Source organism: Hirundo rustica, chromosome 1, assembly GCF_015227805.2.
Source record: "Hirundo rustica isolate bHirRus1 chromosome 1, bHirRus1.pri.v3, whole genome shotgun sequence".
NCBI classification, from domain to species: Eukaryota; Metazoa; Chordata; class Aves; order Passeriformes; family Hirundinidae; genus Hirundo; species Hirundo rustica.
Window position 1 is genome coordinate 147,919,061 of NC_053450.1, and position 19,024 is coordinate 147,938,084.

Consider the following 19,024-nt stretch of genomic DNA (forward strand, 5'->3'; position numbering starts at 1 on the left):
GAGTGTGAATCCTAGTCTGTGTGTGCTGTGCAGTAACACACAAAACCCCCAAAACTTTTCTGCCCTGAGCAGAATGGAGTGACATGTCAGTGGTAGTCTGTTCTGCAGAGGACTGGTGGAGGAGAGGAAGTGGTGTGCTACAAGAGATCAGTGCTCATGGTTAGGATGCCTGGGGTCCTTGTTCATGGTTGGATGCAGTGATTATGTAGAGAGCATCATTTTCAGGGTAAATGTCATATAAATATTACCTTTAGGTGATCCCCTAGTAAGGGAGGATGTGATAAAAATAGAAGATATAATAAAGTAAGACAATTTTTCTGCTTTTGATTATCATACAGTCTTTGCAATGAAATATCCCCAAGCTGGGGTGAACCTGAGCGAGAAACAAGTCGGGTTCGCTTGTGGAGACGTATACTGGCAAACAAAGAAAATTAAAATTGTTATTTGAATATCAGTCTGATGGTTCCTTAATGGCCTGGATGCCTGAAGAAAGCTCAAAATTAGCTAAATAAGTGATACCACTATAAAGCAAATCTGATTTTTTTGTGTTATTTGGCGCATATATATTTGCGAACGCATATATATTTGCGAACGCAGCACTGAGCTCCCGTCGGAGCGTTGTTCCTTGTTCAGACTGGAGCAGATGTCGCGCTCCGTGACCGGGTGGGAGCTGTGTCCCCCCCGAAAGGGAGCTGTGTCCCCCCCGAGCCGGGGCTGAGCCCCGAACGGGAGGAGCTGAGCCGAACGGGAGCTGTGTCCCCCCCGAGCCGGGGCTGAGCCCCGAACGGGAGCTGTGTCCCGTCCCCCCCCGAACGGGAGCTGTGTCCCGTCCCCCCCCCGAACGGGAGCTGTGTCCCGTCCCCCCCCGAACGGGAGCTGTGTCCCGTCCCCCCCCGAACGGGAGCTGTGTCCCGTCCCCCCCCGAACGGGAGCTGTGTCCCGTCCCCCCCCGAACGGGAGCTGTGTCCCGTCCCCCCCCCGAACGGGAGCTGTGTCCCGTCCCCCCCCGAACGGGAGCTGTGTCCCGTCCCCCCCCGAACGGGAGCTGTGTCCCGTCCCCCCAGAGCCGGGGCTGAGCTCCCCCCGAACGGGAGCTGTGTCCCGTCCCCCCGAGCCGGGGCTGAGCTCCCCCCGAACGGGAGCAGCAGTTCCGCAGCCCAGCGCTGGAGGGCTCCGCAGACTGACGCCTGCCGAGGGATTTTTTTTTTAAGGGAATTGCTGCGTTGTACCTGCGCGGGGTTTAGTGCTTGCCGGGCCATTTGGCTATTTGCCATAATTGGCTTTCCATTCCCTTGATTGGAATCATAGATAAAAATTTGCTAATCCACTTTCTTTGCTGAAAGTATTAGAGGAGTAATCCATCTTTTAAAAATGCTCGAACAAAATCGTGTGGTATAAAGAGTACTTTATGGAATAATGAGATTAATGAGAACTGTAAGGCGTATGCAATTTAAAACGTTTTTCTATGGGTTTAAGGGGAAAAATGCAATCTGGGCACTATAAAACCATAAGTACTTCCTTTTTTTATGCACTACCTTTTAAATGTGCATTACATGTTATGCTTTTGTCTACATGATAAAATGTGAGTATATATTTAGGAAGAAGGATCTACTATTTATTTATTTATAATTCTAAAAATCTTTGAAAATACCTGATTCAAACTTCTTGGCTCTGTTTTTTCCCTCCCTCTCCCCTCTTCTGCCCACAGGGCATCAGAGCACGGATTTTGGAAACCCTCGTAATGCTCATTCTTCTTGCACTGCTTATCCTTGGAATCGTATGGGTGGCTTCAGCACTCATAGACAATGATGCTGCCAGTATGGAGTCTTTATATGGTATGGAATGCAAAAGAACCTTCACCCAGTGTCATTGTAAATAGAAAATGCAGGTTTCCAGTTAAATGTGTTTCTAGTACGTGCCACGTGAGTTTTGCACAGGTTGTGAAGAAGGTGTGTTAATTCAGTCGGCACCATTTTGATGTTAAATTCTGTGATATAAGTAGCTTCTTGGTAATAAGCTAAAGCTGTGCTCAATGTTTTCTTTATAGACCTCTGGGAATTCTACCTCCCGTATTTATATTCCTGTATATCACTGATGGGATGCTTGTTACTTCTGTGTAAGTATTTTCCTCATTATTCCAAAAGATGAATGATGTTATGGTGGGGCTATTTTTGTGTATTCTGTTCAGGTTTTTTGTAAGGTTAAAGGAAACTTTTTGATTGTGAAAGTTGAGTGGGATTTTCTTTTTCTGATTAAATTTAAATTTAGGCATGAATTTGTTAGGTTTGGGTTCTGAAGTTCAAGTAAATGGTGCTTTTCATTTTCAATTTTTGAGAAACTTTGCACCTCACCCAAAACAATTTCAACTTCTAACTTGTTAAAGCAGGTAGTTGAAAAATAGGGACTCCATTCTGCAAAGAAAAGCACAATTTTATAAATGAAATGTCTGCAGGAGGCCAGTAAGTATGGTGAGAAAATGATTTTGGAACATTTTGTCCTATATTCAGTAAACTGCCGCTCTTCCTTTTGTAATTGAAAATGTTGCTGTAGAGGCAGGAGTTGGAAGACAGTGCAGCCAGCTTTCATAATCACACTGCTGCTCTCTGGCCAGTCTGCAGGTCAGTTACACAATTGCATTTGAATCAAATGTAGTAAAAACCTAACCTTACACCGAGTACTCTGAACCAGAGGTCAGTCATCCATCTTTAGGGGAATAAGAAACATGATGGAAGGCTCCAAATCCCACTTAAAATCTCAGCCCCCTCCTTGAATAATTTCTAGAAAATTGCTGAGAGGGACAGAACATCTCCTTTTCTAGATTACCGTGGTTTCATCTCTTCTCCAAGCTTGACAGGTTCAAAGTGTACATGGGGCTGTCACTGTGGAGAAAGGGTGGGGAATGATCATTTGTGATACCCTTTAAACAGATCTATGAAAGAGACCTCGGTGAGTCTCCTCAGGTTCTCTGTATTTGCAGATTTTCAGATCTGCTTTGGAAGAACGTGGGAGGATTAGTCAATGTGCTTCTCAACATCTTATGCAGGCTGTTCCAGAGTGGCACTCACAGAGATGTTGAACACTTTAATGGGGAGTTGGTTTACAAAACTTCGAATCTGCCCTGCAGTTTGCTTCAGCAGAGCTGAAAACTCAGCCTCTGTTCTGGAGCTGTTATAAACCAGTCCACTGAAAATATTGCGACTAAATGCCAGGTTTTGGAAATGTGTAACTTAAGCAAATCACTGAGGTGAGGGCCCTCCAAGCTGTTGGATCTGTGTAGCTGGAAGGACAGGATACAGCAGTGGGGCAGCTGCTGGGGTAGAGCTTTAGATCTTCAGCTGGTTTAATTGCTGAAGCAGTGTTTGAGTAAAGCCTATTGCAGTGATGATTTGGAGCAACACTTCATTATTCTTTTCTGCTTTTCCTGCAGGATTCTTCTGGATTAAAGACAGACTAGCTTAAGTTAGATTTTTGAATACTCTTGTATTTTTCCTGTAATACGCAGTAGCTACTGTGAAACACCAGTTAATAAAAATAAATGCAAGCCTCACAGTAAAATCTTCTCTCAATTTTTTTAGCAACAATATTTTATTATAATGGAAACTATAGATGTACGTGCTCATCCATATTGTTATAAATTCCTTCATCTCTGACACATTTCAGTATTTGAAGGCTGTTTTCCTTAAACTGTTGTTTTCTACTAATAATTTTTTAGCATACATGAATCATTCCTGAAAACCTTCACAGGCTAAGATCAGAAAGGGCCTGCTGTTATTTCACAGAAAACAACCTAAAGTCTGGTAGCTGAGACTACTGTCAGTGGAAGTTGAAGGATAACTTTCAGAGCAAAGCAGCTTCAGGATCTCTTGGCCTTGAAGCTACATCTGTGCTAAAAGATGAAGCGTGCCCGAGATGTTACCCAATGCTATGGCCAGCCAGTCACTCCATCCAGGATATTGCAGGTGGCAGGTGTCTGTGCAGCTTTGGCTTGTGATGATGGTCCCTGGGCTGCCTGAACACCAGAACTGCACTGAGAATCATTTGGGAAAGTGTTAACTAGCCCAGAACAATTCATGCCAGGAATAGTTCTAGCAGTTTTACTGGTGTGGGTAATCCAGTCTTAAGACCCAGGAATACATCCTGGCTTTGCTGAATTTCCTAGTGAAGACGAAGCCTCTGGTGCCACATGCTTTGAATAAATAATTAATTAGTTGAGCAAGTTTAAGATCTCTGATTATATGGTGCTCCTTGTTGACAAAAACAACAACAAAAAAAATCACAGTTTAGCTCTTGGAGGGAGAGATACTTGTCTTGTTCAGAATACGTGTGATGGCAATGTGCTTAAAAGTTCATATTGGAACTTGCAGTTCTTTTCAAAACCAAAAAATGATTATATGTGGAATGGCACACTAAGCATCCAGATAAAAAACTGGTCTTGCACTTACAAATGACTGTTGTGCTTGCTCTTCCCACCCCTGCAGTGTGCACGCCAGTGGGGCTCTCGCGGATGTTTACAGTAATGGGTCAGTTGCTGGTGAAGCCGACAGTAAGTGCTACACAATTCTCTTCTCCTGTGCTACCTGTGAGAAGGTAGAGTGGTATTTGGTACTTTCTTCTAGAATGCTTACACTTCTACAGAACTCTTCAGTTTATCAGAGGTTTTATAACCACTAATGATGTACTTGTTTGGTCTTTTTCATATAGCACAAAAGCCTGGTTTTTTCCCAAAGTTTTTATAATAATACAGACTTCCTCTGATTTTTCAATTTATGTCAGTGCTGCTAGTATTATTTATTGCCAGTATTTCCTGCTGTGTTTTACCAATGCCTGAAAAGTGTGAGCATTTCTGAGTTCAAGAGCAAACAAAGTCTGGATAACAAGAAGGGTACCTGGGGGTACCCACAAATGGGTAGTATGTGGGTAGTTGTCATCTTTAAGAGCTTGTTACACACAGATGCTCTTTGGTTCATGTTCTGAATGCTGTGAGGGAAGGGAGAAGTTTGTACCAGATGCAAGTGTTCTAGTGACTTCATTGTCACATGTCTTAGTTTATATTTACTAAAATTTGGGTGCATTTAGATCTTGCATTCCTTCTCATTAGTCAGTTCAACCCTGGAACTAGAAAGAAAATATCTACTATTTTTCTCCTTAGTCTCAAAGCATCTGGTAGCTGAGGCAGACTGACTTCATTTATTTCGTTTTAGCTTCCAATAGCAATCTATATTTGCATGAAATACTGGCTTATGTGAAAAGTTGCTTTTTAGTACACTTTTTCAAAATCTTTAGTAATTTTTGTTTAAATTGTGTGTGAAGGTTGGTATGATTTGAATGTAGGTCAGACATGCTGTTCTGTCTCTTTAGATTGAAACCGAACATAAAAGCATTAACTTGAAATAAAAACTTTAAAGTAACTTTGCTTACAGTAAAGATACAACTATTTAACAATGGAATAATCTTCTGAATCTTCTGTGAAGTTCTTATTTGTGTCCCTATTGTAAAGCTGTAGTGTGTATATTTAAAGTGCAGGTTACAGGAGCAAAGTGAATCTGATTATGTAAATGCAGTCAGGAAAACAAGTGTCTCTGAGACTCAATTCTTGTTTCTGTTTCCAAATACAGATCCTGGAAGACCTAGATGAGCAGATGTATATCATCACTTTAGAGGAAGAAGCAATTCAGAGAAAGCTTAATGGTATGTATGCTATACCTGTAATGGTACTGAGTCACATACAGTATTTAGAGTGGTTCTGGTCAGGAGTATTGGTCTCACTGTTGCTCTCTCAAAACAGAAAATTTCAACATCTTAGCCTGTAACAAATGTTACAGATTGGCTTTTGTGTATGTGTGGTTTGCTTTGGTTTTGTTTTTGAATTATTTGTCACCTCTCTAATGGGGGAATGTTCTGAGCCTGAGCACAATTGAGTAGTTGTCCAGACTCACTGCAAAATAGGATTGGTAAATCACTCTATTTCAGCCTTGTTTGAAGGACAGTGAACTTACATTAGCAAGAGGCTTGATTTCCTGCAATATGAGTTTTGTTTTTAACTTGGAGGATTTTTTGTGTTTCAGTTGACTGTTACTTAAAGTCTTATGTAGCAATCCATTAAAAATCAGAGCACTACTTTATATTCTAGGAGTTATTTGGTGAATTTAATAATTAAAAACATTCTATTAATAAGTAATTAAGAATAATAATTGCGAAAATGTTTTTAGACTTACTGTATTTAGTCTTACAATTTTACATTTCTTGATAAGGTGTTTCTGTTATGAAGTGTTTAAAAACCAGTATGAGGCCTTGGCTTAGAATAGAAGGGAGTGTTGCATCATGGCAGGCACCAGTTATGGAAAATGTATGGGTTCTATAAACCTGGAAATCATGTTGTACAAATCTTCTGACTTGCTTTTTACTTCATGGGTATGGCATCCATCCATAATTTATACAATTACTGCAGTTTCAAAAACCAAGAAATTTTCATGTAAGACAGCACAACAATGTATGTGTCGCGATGTCTTATTTTAGTCTTAATTTTTTTAATTTCCTGCTTTTTCTCTCCTGTTTTTCAGTCTTCTTTTATATATCTCAATCTTTCCTTCTCTGAGGTCTCAGTCTCCTTTTGAAGTTGTTTGGTCAGGGGAAATACCTTTGATAGCAGAGATGATGGTGATCATCTTTATTCCAGTGCTTAAAATTTGTGGAGAAGTAGAGACTTCGTACTGAAATCAGCCATCACTTCTGTTTAAAAGTAACATTCACCTTTTCAGGTGTTTATAGTGACACGTGCATTCACACACAGGCACACAAAAAGGTGCTTGCAGTGAGAGTCTTTGAAGCTGTGATGGGGTAATGATAATAATTCTGTGTGTTTGATGTTAGCTGGGGACTGTAAAATATTTCTTACTGAATATTTTATGTTGTCATGGTGATTCTGCTTGTGTACAACAGAGAGCAATAACCCAATAGTTATTCAGGAATCTATTGGAAATAGTGCAGAGAGGGAGAATCTGATTATTTAGGTGATGCTTGGCTGCTCTTTTTCTTGCAAAGTCTCTCAACAGTGGCTTAGATTGCAGTTTAATTACACTTGTGGAGTGGACCTAAGCTGTTAGTAGGTGTCCACTAACTGGATATGGATGTGTGCTGGGAGCTCCCCTAACACCAGCCAAGAGATTGGATTCTCTTTCAGCACATGGCTTGGTATTCAGTGAAAAGAGGAACTGCAGCCCACCCATATTCCATGGAGCACTCACCAGCCTGCTCTTGAGCAGTGAAAGACATGGGGTTTAAATGTCCTGAGACTGGAGAGGAACTGAATTCCCTCTGTTTCCAATGCTGAGGGAATGGCATTGCATTTTCAAATGTGTGTATAAATGGGGGTGGTGCTAATTACATCAGTAAATGTCATGCTGTGATGGTAGAGGCCATTATCTGTGTTTCAGCACACAGATTGTGTCTCTTTGTTGCTGTATCACAGCAGATATATTTAGCTACACACATCCTCTGCCAGGGCTGTAGCAACTCTTCCATGGTGCTGGTGGTGGAAATCCATGGTGCTTAAGTGACCCTGCTGGGCAGGTTTGCTGTAAAGTGCGCTGAGACATGTGCTTTATTTATATGTATAATGAAAGAGTTGAATTTTTTATTAAAATGAAGAGGACCAGAGCAGAGGCTTAAGTGATACTTGATGATTGTAAAGCTTTTGATATTTGAAAATAAATCTATCTGTGAAACTGTAGATCTTCTTTGTGGGAACTGATTTTCTTTCTCCTCAGGTGTTTGCAGTGTCTAACTGAAAATTGGAGGAGGAGGGAGGGGAAAGTTTGATTGTGTTATCTACCCTAGTATTTTTTATCTATTGAAGAGATACTGGGCTTTGGGAAAATGTTTGTTTCCAGTGTATTATATTTCAGTACCCACATCACTCCTACAGTCGAAGAATAAAGCTGGGACTTTTTTATATTAAAAGAAAAAAGTTGCCTTCAGCTATTAGTTTTCCTGAATCCAGAAAAGAGACGGGTGGGGTAGGATCAAAAATACTTACTTGATCAAAGTTATTGGCTCTGAAGGTATCCTTACCTATGTAAGAAAGATGAAAGGTGTTGTTTTTATTGCACACTAGTAACAGTGTAATTTTGAACTAATTGGTGGTGAACTGCCAATCACCTTGGGGGAATGCAAATAGATACTCTTACAATTTCCTTTGAGGTACTGAAATCTTATGTCGGGGCTGGAAGAAAAACAGAATAATACCGTTAAATTGACCTTAAATGAGCTGCTTTGTGGCTTTCTTGGAGAATCCCTTCTAACTTTTCATTGCTAGTCCAAACAAGTCTCGTCTACCAATTTGATTTATTGGCTAGACAGCGCTGACATTGAACTTTGTGCGTGTTTGAAATAAAGCTAATGTTAGCGAGCTTTTAAGAATTTAGCTGCATCCTTTTCAAATACTCTTTGACTCATCTGAAACTTTGCCTCTCTCGTAAAATACCCTTTTGTATAGCAACCTGTTGTTTGCAGCTATTTTTAAGGAGGAACTACAACAGCACTTAGATATGATTCAGAATTTCTACTGACCTGTGTCCTAGGGGCCTACTGTGATGACAAATTGTTGGATAGACTCCCATGAAATCAGTGTTTTGAGCTCTGGATTTTTGTATTAAGGGAAGGAAAAAAAAAAAAATATATATATATTTTTTTTTAACTGAGCTTTTCCTCAGAGACTCCTAAATCAGTTACAGAAAAGAAGAAAATGTCAGATGGTGACCTGAGTTTTCCTTCTTGTTCAGCTGCTTGCATGAAAGTTCTTTTCCCACTGAGCTCTTTAGCTATCCTTTTCCCCACCTAACAGTAATTAGTCATTCCATAAAACAGATGTTTTAGACTTTTTTTGGTGAGAATACATCATCACAAAAGCTTTTTTTTAATAATGATAATTAGCTTGGGCTTTTAAAAAGACTTTTTCTGAAAACCTGTGTATTATGATTAATTTTTAAAAAAATACTGAGAAATGAAACAGGCACTTCAAGTGATAAGATGTAATGGAACAGTGTTTGTAGGTCTTACTTGATAGTCCTGAGATTAGAAATATTTATGTATTTGAAGCCCTGTAAATATTACCCCATACTCGTTATGTCACTGATATACAAGATAATTTACACACAGCACAGAAGTTACATGTCATATGCAAAAATGTTTACGGAAGAAACATTCAGTTAATTTGATTAAACAGTTAAAATTTTAAGCAGTTGGATGTTTCACTGGTGATTTGACTGCATTTAACAAATCAGTATTTAATAGTCTGCAATAAAAAGAGACTTTTTTTCTTGTATTGAAGTTGCTGGATGGATGAGGAGACAACAGAAAATAAGGAAATAATGAGACTGGACTACAAAGTAGTGTTGCTGTGCCAGCAGCCTAAGTGCTCTTTAGATTTTGTAGGCAAGTGATCAAGATAGGAGATAAAAGCCTGGAGAAGAATATTAATCTCATATAAATTTATTAGAGACTGTTTAAAAAAACTATGTGGGGCATGGTGCTCTTACAGGGTAGCCCATGGCCAAAGGTGGCCCTGAGGGTAGGGAATGGCCAGCAGGTGAAGGGTGTGAATGTAAATCAACAAGACAACAACAGAAAGGACTTTGGGTTTAAGACCTTGAGCTTTAAGACCTTGAACTGCAGAGTGAAATTGGCCTAGAATAGACATAGAAAATATGAGCCCTTAATTTCAGGTGAGATTGCCCCACTTTCATCCCTTTTATTTCTGAACAAAGAGGAGAATGTTTCTAACTTCTCCCAGGCAGAACATTTCCAGGTTGTGATTGCAGAGAGTGAAAGCTAAAGCAGAAATAATAGGGAGGGAACTGAAATAGCAGATCTCTAGTCAGCATTATGGAGCTGTGTCAGTGCCTGAACACTGTGCAGGGTTTGTAAAGGAACTGGCATGAAGGAAGGAAACCCAAACCCCAGTGTGCTTGCACTGGGAAAGAGGAGTAGTTGGAAGAGGATGGAAGGTTGAAGAGAAAAAGGATGGAGAGAGAAAATGGACTGGGTTTCCTCAAGGCTGTGTAGGGATAGGAAGAAAAGTTGATGAGCAGTTCTAGGTAGAAACTGGCTAGGAAGAAAGGAATTAATATTTATGGTTGTCAGGGCTAAGCTGATGTACAGGAGAAGGTATGAGGAGTTGCACAACACTGACGTGTATGTTGTAAACTGGAAAGTGGGAGAGGTTGGCCTTGTGTGGCTGTGGGAATATCTGATTGTGGCATGGAGGGTTGGAGCAGGAAAACTGGTATGAGCAGAAGATCCATCAGCAGGCAGGCCAGCAGCATGGAAACTGAGCTTGCTGAGGAGAGGGAGCGAGGGAGAGGCAGAAGCTGAATCTGGAGCTCTGGCCACTTTAAAGGCAAAGGTCTACTTTTGCTAAATAACAACACACCTGAAGGGCATCTGAGGATTCTTTAATCTTGGTACAAGAATCATATAGGGATTTAGGAAAGAAGCATTTGAGACTTCCAGAAGAGGCTGGAATCACAGGAGATGGTACTGAAACCTCTGTGCTGAGCTCTTCTGGGTAGACTCTGCTGTTTCGGAAAAGATTTTGAAGAGTCTCAAAGAAACACCCTGCAGTTTAAAGTCACAAGTGCTAATGTGATGCTTCCTAAATCCAGACTGTCACTGTGTGCCTTGCAGTCACATCCAAAAGAAAATCATGTCTTTTGTTTTAAAAGGTGTATCTTGCACAGTGGAATACCAGACTGTAGAGTTGGAACGTGAGCTTGAAAAAGTGAAAAGCAAGAAAACAAATCTAGGTAATGAACTTTCTAGTGTTTCATGTAGATTATAGTTTACTAAATGACCTTAAGGTGCTGTGTTTAGTGCTGTTGTTTAATTGATTCCAGTTTGTTCTTAACCAAATTTGTGCATTTGCAAATACATTACATGAAATCATTGCACTCCTCCAAGAAAAAATATTAAGTAAGGAGTCTGATTTGGATCTTATTTTTAACATTATTTTAGAGATATTGTAACGCTTCTTTGAATGGAGCTCTTCATATGTAATATGTTTATGAATATTTGGGCTAATCTGGGACATTACTTTCCTTTTTGTGTTTGAATTATTTCTGTAAAATTCAAACAGTGTTTCCTTTTCTTGCACATGCTAATGATGTGCAGTTAGTTCTATCTTTCCTACTAAATATCTGAAATTCTGTTCTGTCTCTCTAGGTCATGCTAAAATATACATGTAAACAGTGTATTTGTAAATTAGTGTAATTTGTATTTGTGGAAGTGCTGTGTGTTAGGGGAAGAAAAAAGTTAGGGGGGAATGTACCTCTAAGAAAAATCTGCTTGTCTGTCTCCCCAGCCTTTCTCTAGAGAGGTTTCATATTTTTGCCATTGCTTTGTACAGCTGTACAGGGTGGATGTTCTTATGAACTGGTTGATGTTTGTTCCAGATCAGGATACTCTTGTATCTTATAGTGAGCTTATAGATAGCTGAATGATTCTTGTTTTATTTGAAGGTGATCTATGGTATTAGGCTTATGTTTTTTCTCTTCTGAACAGAACGGAGGAAAAAAGCTTCTGCTTGGGAAAGGAATTTAGTTTATCCAGCTGTCATGATATTGCTCCTGATTCAGACAGTAAGAATTTTCTTTTTTTCCCCAGCAAAAAAGTATGAAGAGTTCTTTGGATATTTGAGGGAATAGTTTTAAATATTTTGAGTAATGAGTTTTGAGCAACAATCTTGATACCCTTTTCTTGACCATTTTAAAAAAAGTTACATAATGGAGTCTGCTGACGATAAATGTGTAGATTTAAAAAATGTGGAATATTTTTCGATAACAAGTCTTTTTCTACTTTTTTATAGTCCTTTTCAGTTCTTTTAGTCGCTCTCAACATTCTTTACCTGTTGGTTGACGAGACTGCAATGCCAAAGGGATCAGGGGTAAAGTAATCTTCTTTTACAATTTTATAATTTTAGTAAAGCTTTGGAGGCCTTGCAGAAGTGCAAGTGAGAGCTTTTGCTTTAATAACATGGAAACTAATGAGCTTTGACCTTGACTTTGCTTCTAGGTTTCATTCCTGTGCCCACACAAACATTTAATACATGTCATGTAGTGAGTTCTTACAAAAATAGTGCAGAAGCTTTATGTAGCTACAGTGATGCAGTAAAACAGATCAGTATTCTGGAGTTTGCAGTTCTGTCTTTGCAATACATTTCACTGCAGTTTGAAACCTGCTGGTGCCATTGCATGGGGTGGGGGAACTTGGAGGGTGGGACATCAGAACACCCCTGAAACAATGAATTGAGAAAAGGCTTTATTTCATGTAAGATGTTACATGTTTTGTTCTTGGTAGAAGTTAACGTTATGAACCATTGTAATGTCATTTAATTATGCAAAGTATCTTTTTCCTTGTAGGGACCTGGAATAGGAAATGCCTCCTTATCCACCTTTGGCTTTGTGGGCGCAGCACTTGAAATCATTTTGATTTTGTATCCTTTCTGAAAGAATTCTGTCTGTTAACAAGTATTCTGTCTAGTTTTCTGGGACACTGGTAATACACTAAGACACTAGCCTGGAAAGAAGAAAGATTGGTCAGTCCTTCTCAAACACTTGAAGTGTTTTTGTTTCTTTTTCCATTAGCTCTTAAGACTTTAGGAGACTGCTGCGAACTTGAGTGAAATTTGCATTCCTTGGAGGTTCCTTTTTTTCCTTGATTCTCACAGCTATCTTATGGTATCTTCTGTCGTCGGCTTCTACAGTCTCCGTTTTTTTGAGAATATCACTCCCAGGAAGGACGACACAACTATGACAAAGGTAAGGTACAGTCTGGGATGGGGATGGCCCCATCCTGTCCTTCTTGCCACCCAAGACAAACTGACTCTCTCAGTAATTGCCCTGAATGGCTCATTTGCAGTGATTATTTGTTTGTAAGCTTCGTAAACACAAACTGGAAGGTTGTCAAAATGCTGAATGAGTGGGAAAAAGGATGTGCTCTGTTTAGTTTGGATGGCATCCATTCACTTGTAAAAAGCCAGGAATGGCAGAGCTTGTTAACTGGCTATAGAAAAGCAAGAGAAAGGACTTCCTTCAAAGGGGACTTATTGCTAATGAGTAACTTTGATTGTGTTAACTGTACTTCAGGGAGCTTGTTCGAGATCTGAACAACGTGGTTGCTAGAAGTAATACAGACAAAGTAATTCAAATTTGAATAATGAAACTAAGACTGAGGACGGCTATTCAGCAACATTTTGCAATCTGAAGCTAATTTGACTTTCTATAATTCAGCACTGGCTTTAGAATAACCAATGCTGTTACCTAATTTGGAGGAACATGCCTAGGTTTTTGGCAAAATATTCCCCCAGCTGACATGGGTAAGTGATCAGCAACCAAGGAACAGATGTTGAATTTAATTGTTTTTTTCAGTATGTTTCATTGTTTCTATATTTTCTTTAGTAATGGGTTAAGATACTTTTATTACAGATTGTTGGAAGTGAGAAATTGGGAATGCACACGGAATGATTAGAGCACTAAGTAGAGAGCTGGAATGTTCTTAATATTTCCTATTGATTGTTTACAGTACACCAGGAATAGTGTGGAAATAAATAGTGAATGTACAAATGTCTACCTACTTTCAAGTTTTCTTTTTGGCTTCCGATAGAGCTAGCCCTAAAGAAAATGATCCCTTGTGAAAAAAGTTTCAATTACTCTTTTTAAAGGCTTTACAAGAACAAGAGTGAAATCTAACAGCTGTGAATTTTTTTGTATTATTTAAAGTAGACAACAGGCATTGAATTGAAAGGAAGCTCTTTGTTGTAATTTTTTAAATAGTGCTAATCCTGCAAGCAGTTACATCCAAGGCTTAAGCTGATATATCAGTCATTCATTCTAAGCCCATGGAATTGTTCTTTTATAAAACATTCACAGGACGTAAGTAAACAGTTGATGCTTTGCAAAATGGTTGTTTTGAATAACTTTGAATCTGAGCATACATAACACTTTGATTGAAAGCACATGAATACATATTTGATTTTTTTCTTGGATCGTCTTCGTCTTGTTTAACACCATGTGGAGAGGAGTGACAGAAGTCAGCAAGACTAACAATATGTTACTGTAAATTGCTTTAGGTTCAATTTGAAGAATGCGCCTCTTAAGAATTCTTCTTTTTCATCTTGACCACTGTTTTTCTTTGTGTTCCCTTCAGCAATCATTTATCATTTAAATGCTGTTTGTCATTTTCAAACAGATAATTGGAAACTGTGTCTCAATCTTGGTGCTGAGCTCTGCTTTGCCAGTGATGTCAAGGACATTGGGTAAGTGAAACGGAAATAACATCATAATAAAGGATGTTTAATTGAATTAAAAAAAAATACAAGAAAAAGGAAGGCTCTGTAGCTGTATTTCCCATAGTTTGTATGTAATTTGCTATCACTTTCAGTGGAAAGAGCATGCACTTCCTTTCTACACAAACATGAACTGTTGAACATACATCTATATACATGAACTGCAGAACATACTTTTAAAAAGAAAAAGATGCTAAGCATTTTTACGAGCATATATTATTTTAAGAAGGTCAGATTTTAAACCTTTTAAAACAGGAGATTCTGAGATGAAAAGATAGGAAAACTGATTGTCCAGAGCAGTATGAAATAATTTCATGTTCACTGTGAAGTTAGTGCTTAGTTCCTCTCAAAAAATACATTTGGGATTCGATGTCTGAAATTTGAGGTAATGCTGAGTGCAAATGGCTTTTTAAAAACAGCTATTGACTCTTTATGAAGGTTTTTAATCAGCAATGATACCAGGCTACTTTCTTTTTCCCTACAATAATGTGCTTGTATTTTTTGTGAATTTCATTTTTCAAATTTAATGTTTTGGAGATTACCAATAGCAGAACTTGAAGAACTCCTGATTTTATTGCTAAGGATTGGCAGTAGCATTTGAAATAGTTAAGCTGCTTTAACCAGTTGGAAAGACGTGTTGTATCTTCACTTTAATTAGGTAATCTTCAGCTTGAATTCTTGTAGTTAAATTGCAAGGCTGTTACATGTTTTAAATAGTGCAGAATCCTTGTAGCTAATGTGAATTTCACTGGGAACATTACATAGAACAAAACAAAAATCGTCACCTCGGGCTGTACAAGTCTTAAATACAAGCTTAGAAGTTTGAGCTCAGACCCACAGACCAGCAGTGTGTGCTCAGTAGTTCTGTAGCTGGTTTTCCTTTCAGGGAGAATTCTCTTGAATCAAGAGTATTTTATAGTTTTCCAGTAAATTATACTGTATATTCTCATGCTGTGTATATCTACAGATGAGTCATTTTAATATATTATAAATAATTTCTACAGCAAATGAAAAACCCTTTGTAATGCATTTTGGATTGTTGGATCTTAAAATAGGCATTTTAGAACTTACTTAAAAAAAAAAAAAATCTGTAGTGGAACTCCACAAAAATGCGAAAGAGTAATTCAAGTACTTAAAGCAATGCAGTTTTAAAATATAACCAGCATGATAAAGGTCTAAGAAGTGAAATGGTTCTAGCATGTGGAGCCAGATGTTACATAGAAAAATCACTGTTTTAGGATTGAATTGTAACATGAATTTGTATCCACTAAATTACTGCATTCAAGATTTGTTTAAAAGAAAATAAAATTAATTGTTAATGATCCATGAGATTACCAGTTGATAATAACCAGATTCTGTGGCAGTCAGTATACACGCTGGGTCCATTGTTGTCTCATAGGAAACAGATTAATGGTAAAACTCACTTAAAAACCAGACTAACAAGTGAAATTCCTGAATAGTTTGCCATAGAGATAAATAAAAGAAGAAAAAAGATGGAACAATTAACACACAGCTAACAAATGCACAGTCACAGCTGTCCAAACAGGATTAATAGAGTGTATTAGAGTACAGTGAGTCATGTGGTGCTTTGCAGAAATATCAATGTGTGTTGCACTACATGCCACTGCCCTGTGGCACTGAATAGATGAAAAGAAATAAATATGTTAAGCAGATTCATAGTCTTTTCATTTTATTAAAAAAGCGAGATTCTAGACTATACAGAAAAGGCTAGACTTTATCCTTATGGGAAAGGTGAAAAAGCAAAAGTTATCTAATGCATGCGCTGACCTTTTTCAACTTTTAAAAATGGAAATAGTTTCTTACATGTTTCATAGCATTCTAATTAGATATGTAGGTGGTGGATATGTCTAATCTGTCATTCTGTAGAATTCCAGGAAAATTTTCATCTAAAATAAGTTATTTTACTTAAATAAGTTTACTCATATTTCCCCAGAACTTTTCAGCCTTTTAGTAGCCCTTTAGAAATGTTCCCCACCAGCACCATATTGCTAATCACAAACAAATTGGGAACAAGGCACTTAATAGTCAAGAATGCAAAACCAAAGAATTCCAGAGAAAATTGACCTTTCTAGTATATGGAAGTTTTCCTAGAATACTACAGTTGAGTATTATGTGCAAGCAAGTGGGGGTTTTAAGTTTATTTGTATGTGCTGTCTAAAATGTACTATTTTTAACCTGAAGAATTCTTTAATAGTTTATTTGGTAAAATTTCATCAGCTTTTGTGTGTATGTATTTGTGCCACTAGATAAGCAAGTTTTTATTCAATTACTGAAGAGTTATTAAAAATCTTGGGTTTTTTTCTCTATAAGTTGAATAGATACTGCTTCTGTAAGAAAGTAATCAAAACCTTTTTAACCTTTTTCTCCCAAGTGTTTACAGACTGTTACTGTGTCACTTTTCTGATGAGCGGTGACATTTTCTGTTTGTAAGAAGAAATTGAGTGTAATTTATGGACAATAATTTTCCCACCTACTCTAACAGAAGTGTCAGGGTTCATTTCTGTTTGTCCTTGTAACACTGCTCCATGGCTCACTGTTCTTCTGGACCTCTATGTGTCAAGGAATGTTATTCGTTTTCCAGAGAATTCCAGTGCTCTGCCTGTTTTGTTCCTTTTAAGTTTTGGAAAGCCTCTACATTCAAACTGACTTAACTTTCTTCATTTTCATGTGGTTCCACAGTCTGACTAAAACATTGCTGTTTTGGCAATGTTAAGGACACTGTTTTCCTTCCAGTGGGAAAGCAGCTCTGTGTTTATTGTCCTTCATCTCTTTACCAGTTAATTCAGACAGCCAGTTTCTTCTTTCTCTGCGAAGACCTGTGCTTTTTTAGTATTTCTCCCTGCCTCTTTTGCTGTTTTGGTCAGTGATTGATTTGTTTAATCCTTTGAAACTTCTTAGCTACCGAATTCAATTCTCATGTTTTAATTTAAATGTCTGGTGCTGCATAAAAGAAGTGTGTGTATCTTTTAACACGTTGATAGCTGGCTTGCAAGACTTGGCTGTCCAGGTACAGTGAGATTCCTAAGTGTCAGGTTTACCCTTGGGAGAAGTGTGACTGACCCTTAATTCTGTCTCTTCATTTATTGTCAGTTTTTAAGAGCCCCAAAACACTTTCAAAATAAGATGATTGAAAATCAGGATCTTTCTGGAGTTTCAGAGCCAGGGCTACTTTGTAATCATCTCATTTGCTGCTGCCATTTTCGTTCTGGGACAGGGTCAGCTTCCTGCTTTTGCACTGTTGGAGGGCACACTTCCCTCTGATGTCATGTCCAAAGGTTTTTTGGGAGTCCACTGGCTTTTGAATCCTAGTCAATGGTCATGTGGCTGTCACCTCAATGTTCTGCCATGTGTTCAGTGCAGTACTCCATGGCACCTGACAAAGGAACAGCCTGTGGTTCTTCCTCTTCTGCCTTCTGCATTGGGCCCTGCACCTTGTCAGTGTTTCCATGTTTCAGAAAAATGTTGTTCACTTAATTAGTGATTGACAGGCCTTTGATCAGCACAAAGCCCCAGTGTCAGGGCTGGAGGTGCCCTGTGAAGAAGACCTGTCAGCACCGTCTTTCAGCCTCTTTTCCTTCTGTGCAAATGCTCCATGGGTGTAGTGGTGGGTGTATCCAGGAGAAAAACTGCAGTTGGAAAGATGTTTTTAAACTTTGGTTTCAAAAGCAGCACTCTGGAAGAACACTTAAAAGGCTTAGTGTTTACAATAAGATGTTGTGGCTCTCATAGAAAGTCTGTTTGCTACCTGTATTTTTAAAAAAAAAAAAAAGCTCAAGGTGCATTTTGTTCTTTTCTGGAATCATTAAGGATTTTATAGAAACTGAGGTTTCAAGCAGTTTTCATACTAAAGCTGACGTTTCCTAGTTATATTTTGTTGTTACTTTGAAATTATAAAAAATAGTTCTTACCTAGAATGGACAATTCATTTTGACTCCCATTATTCAAGCATTTTACTATGAAATTTTAAAAAAACATTTTGATAAAGGTGTCTTACAGTTGTATAGTCAACAACAAACATTATCTGGTATGTTTAACCTTGTGTCTTCCGGTGTGCTATCTGTAAGAATTCTGCATCCAAATGTAAATGTAATAGAAGGAAATTTTTGCATTTCCTAAAAAGTTACGGATGTTTTGATCTAAATCTTGTGTGCAATTTAACAGGAATCACCAGATTCGATCTCCTTGGAGACTTTGGAAGGTTCAACTGGCTGGGGAACTTCTATATTGTGTTATCTTACAACTTGCTCTTTGCTATCATGACAACGTTGTGTCTGGTCAGAAAGTTCACTTCTGCTGTGCGAGAAGAGCTCCTGAAGGCATTAGGTAACACGGACCTGAAAATTCACTGTGTGCTTGACCATTGCCTTTCTCCACCATTGACACCTTGATGTGCTCCTGGTAGAGTTCTGTCACAGCTCATAGAATACTTTGTTTTTGATGGCAATTTCTCTAAGTTAATGTGTGAGGATGAATAACATTGTGTTTTGTGAAGAGTCCAGAGCTAAGGTACAGTGTTGATTTTAATGATATGCCTGTGGTACTTATTCATCTCCAGCTGAATTTTCAGTCTTTGGAGAGCACAGAAACATTCTCATTGCTATGAGCAATTATTCCAAATTAAAACTTCAGCTTGTGTATGAATTGGCGCTTTTTTTTTTTTTGTTT

At 38.4% G+C, this 19,024-nt stretch overlaps 1 protein-coding gene across 1 annotated transcript in view; it reads left to right on the plus strand.

Annotated features, from left to right (window-relative positions):
• Window positions 1-19,024, plus strand: part of LMBR1 (limb development membrane protein 1) — a 66,596-nt gene that overhangs the window by 39,672 nt on the left and 7,900 nt on the right. The window contains exons 6-16 of the mRNA XM_040056253.2: window positions 1,709-1,835; window positions 2,048-2,116; window positions 4,479-4,543; window positions 5,616-5,688; window positions 10,722-10,802; window positions 11,557-11,633; window positions 11,861-11,938; window positions 12,414-12,487; window positions 12,722-12,812; window positions 14,242-14,308; window positions 18,521-18,682. Coding sequence (XP_039912187.1) covers window positions 1,709-1,835; window positions 2,048-2,116; window positions 4,479-4,543; window positions 5,616-5,688; window positions 10,722-10,802; window positions 11,557-11,633; window positions 11,861-11,938; window positions 12,414-12,487; window positions 12,722-12,812; window positions 14,242-14,308; window positions 18,521-18,682 — 964 coding nt within the window. The remainder of the gene's footprint in view (window positions 1-1,708; window positions 1,836-2,047; window positions 2,117-4,478; window positions 4,544-5,615; window positions 5,689-10,721; window positions 10,803-11,556; window positions 11,634-11,860; window positions 11,939-12,413; window positions 12,488-12,721; window positions 12,813-14,241; window positions 14,309-18,520; window positions 18,683-19,024) is intronic.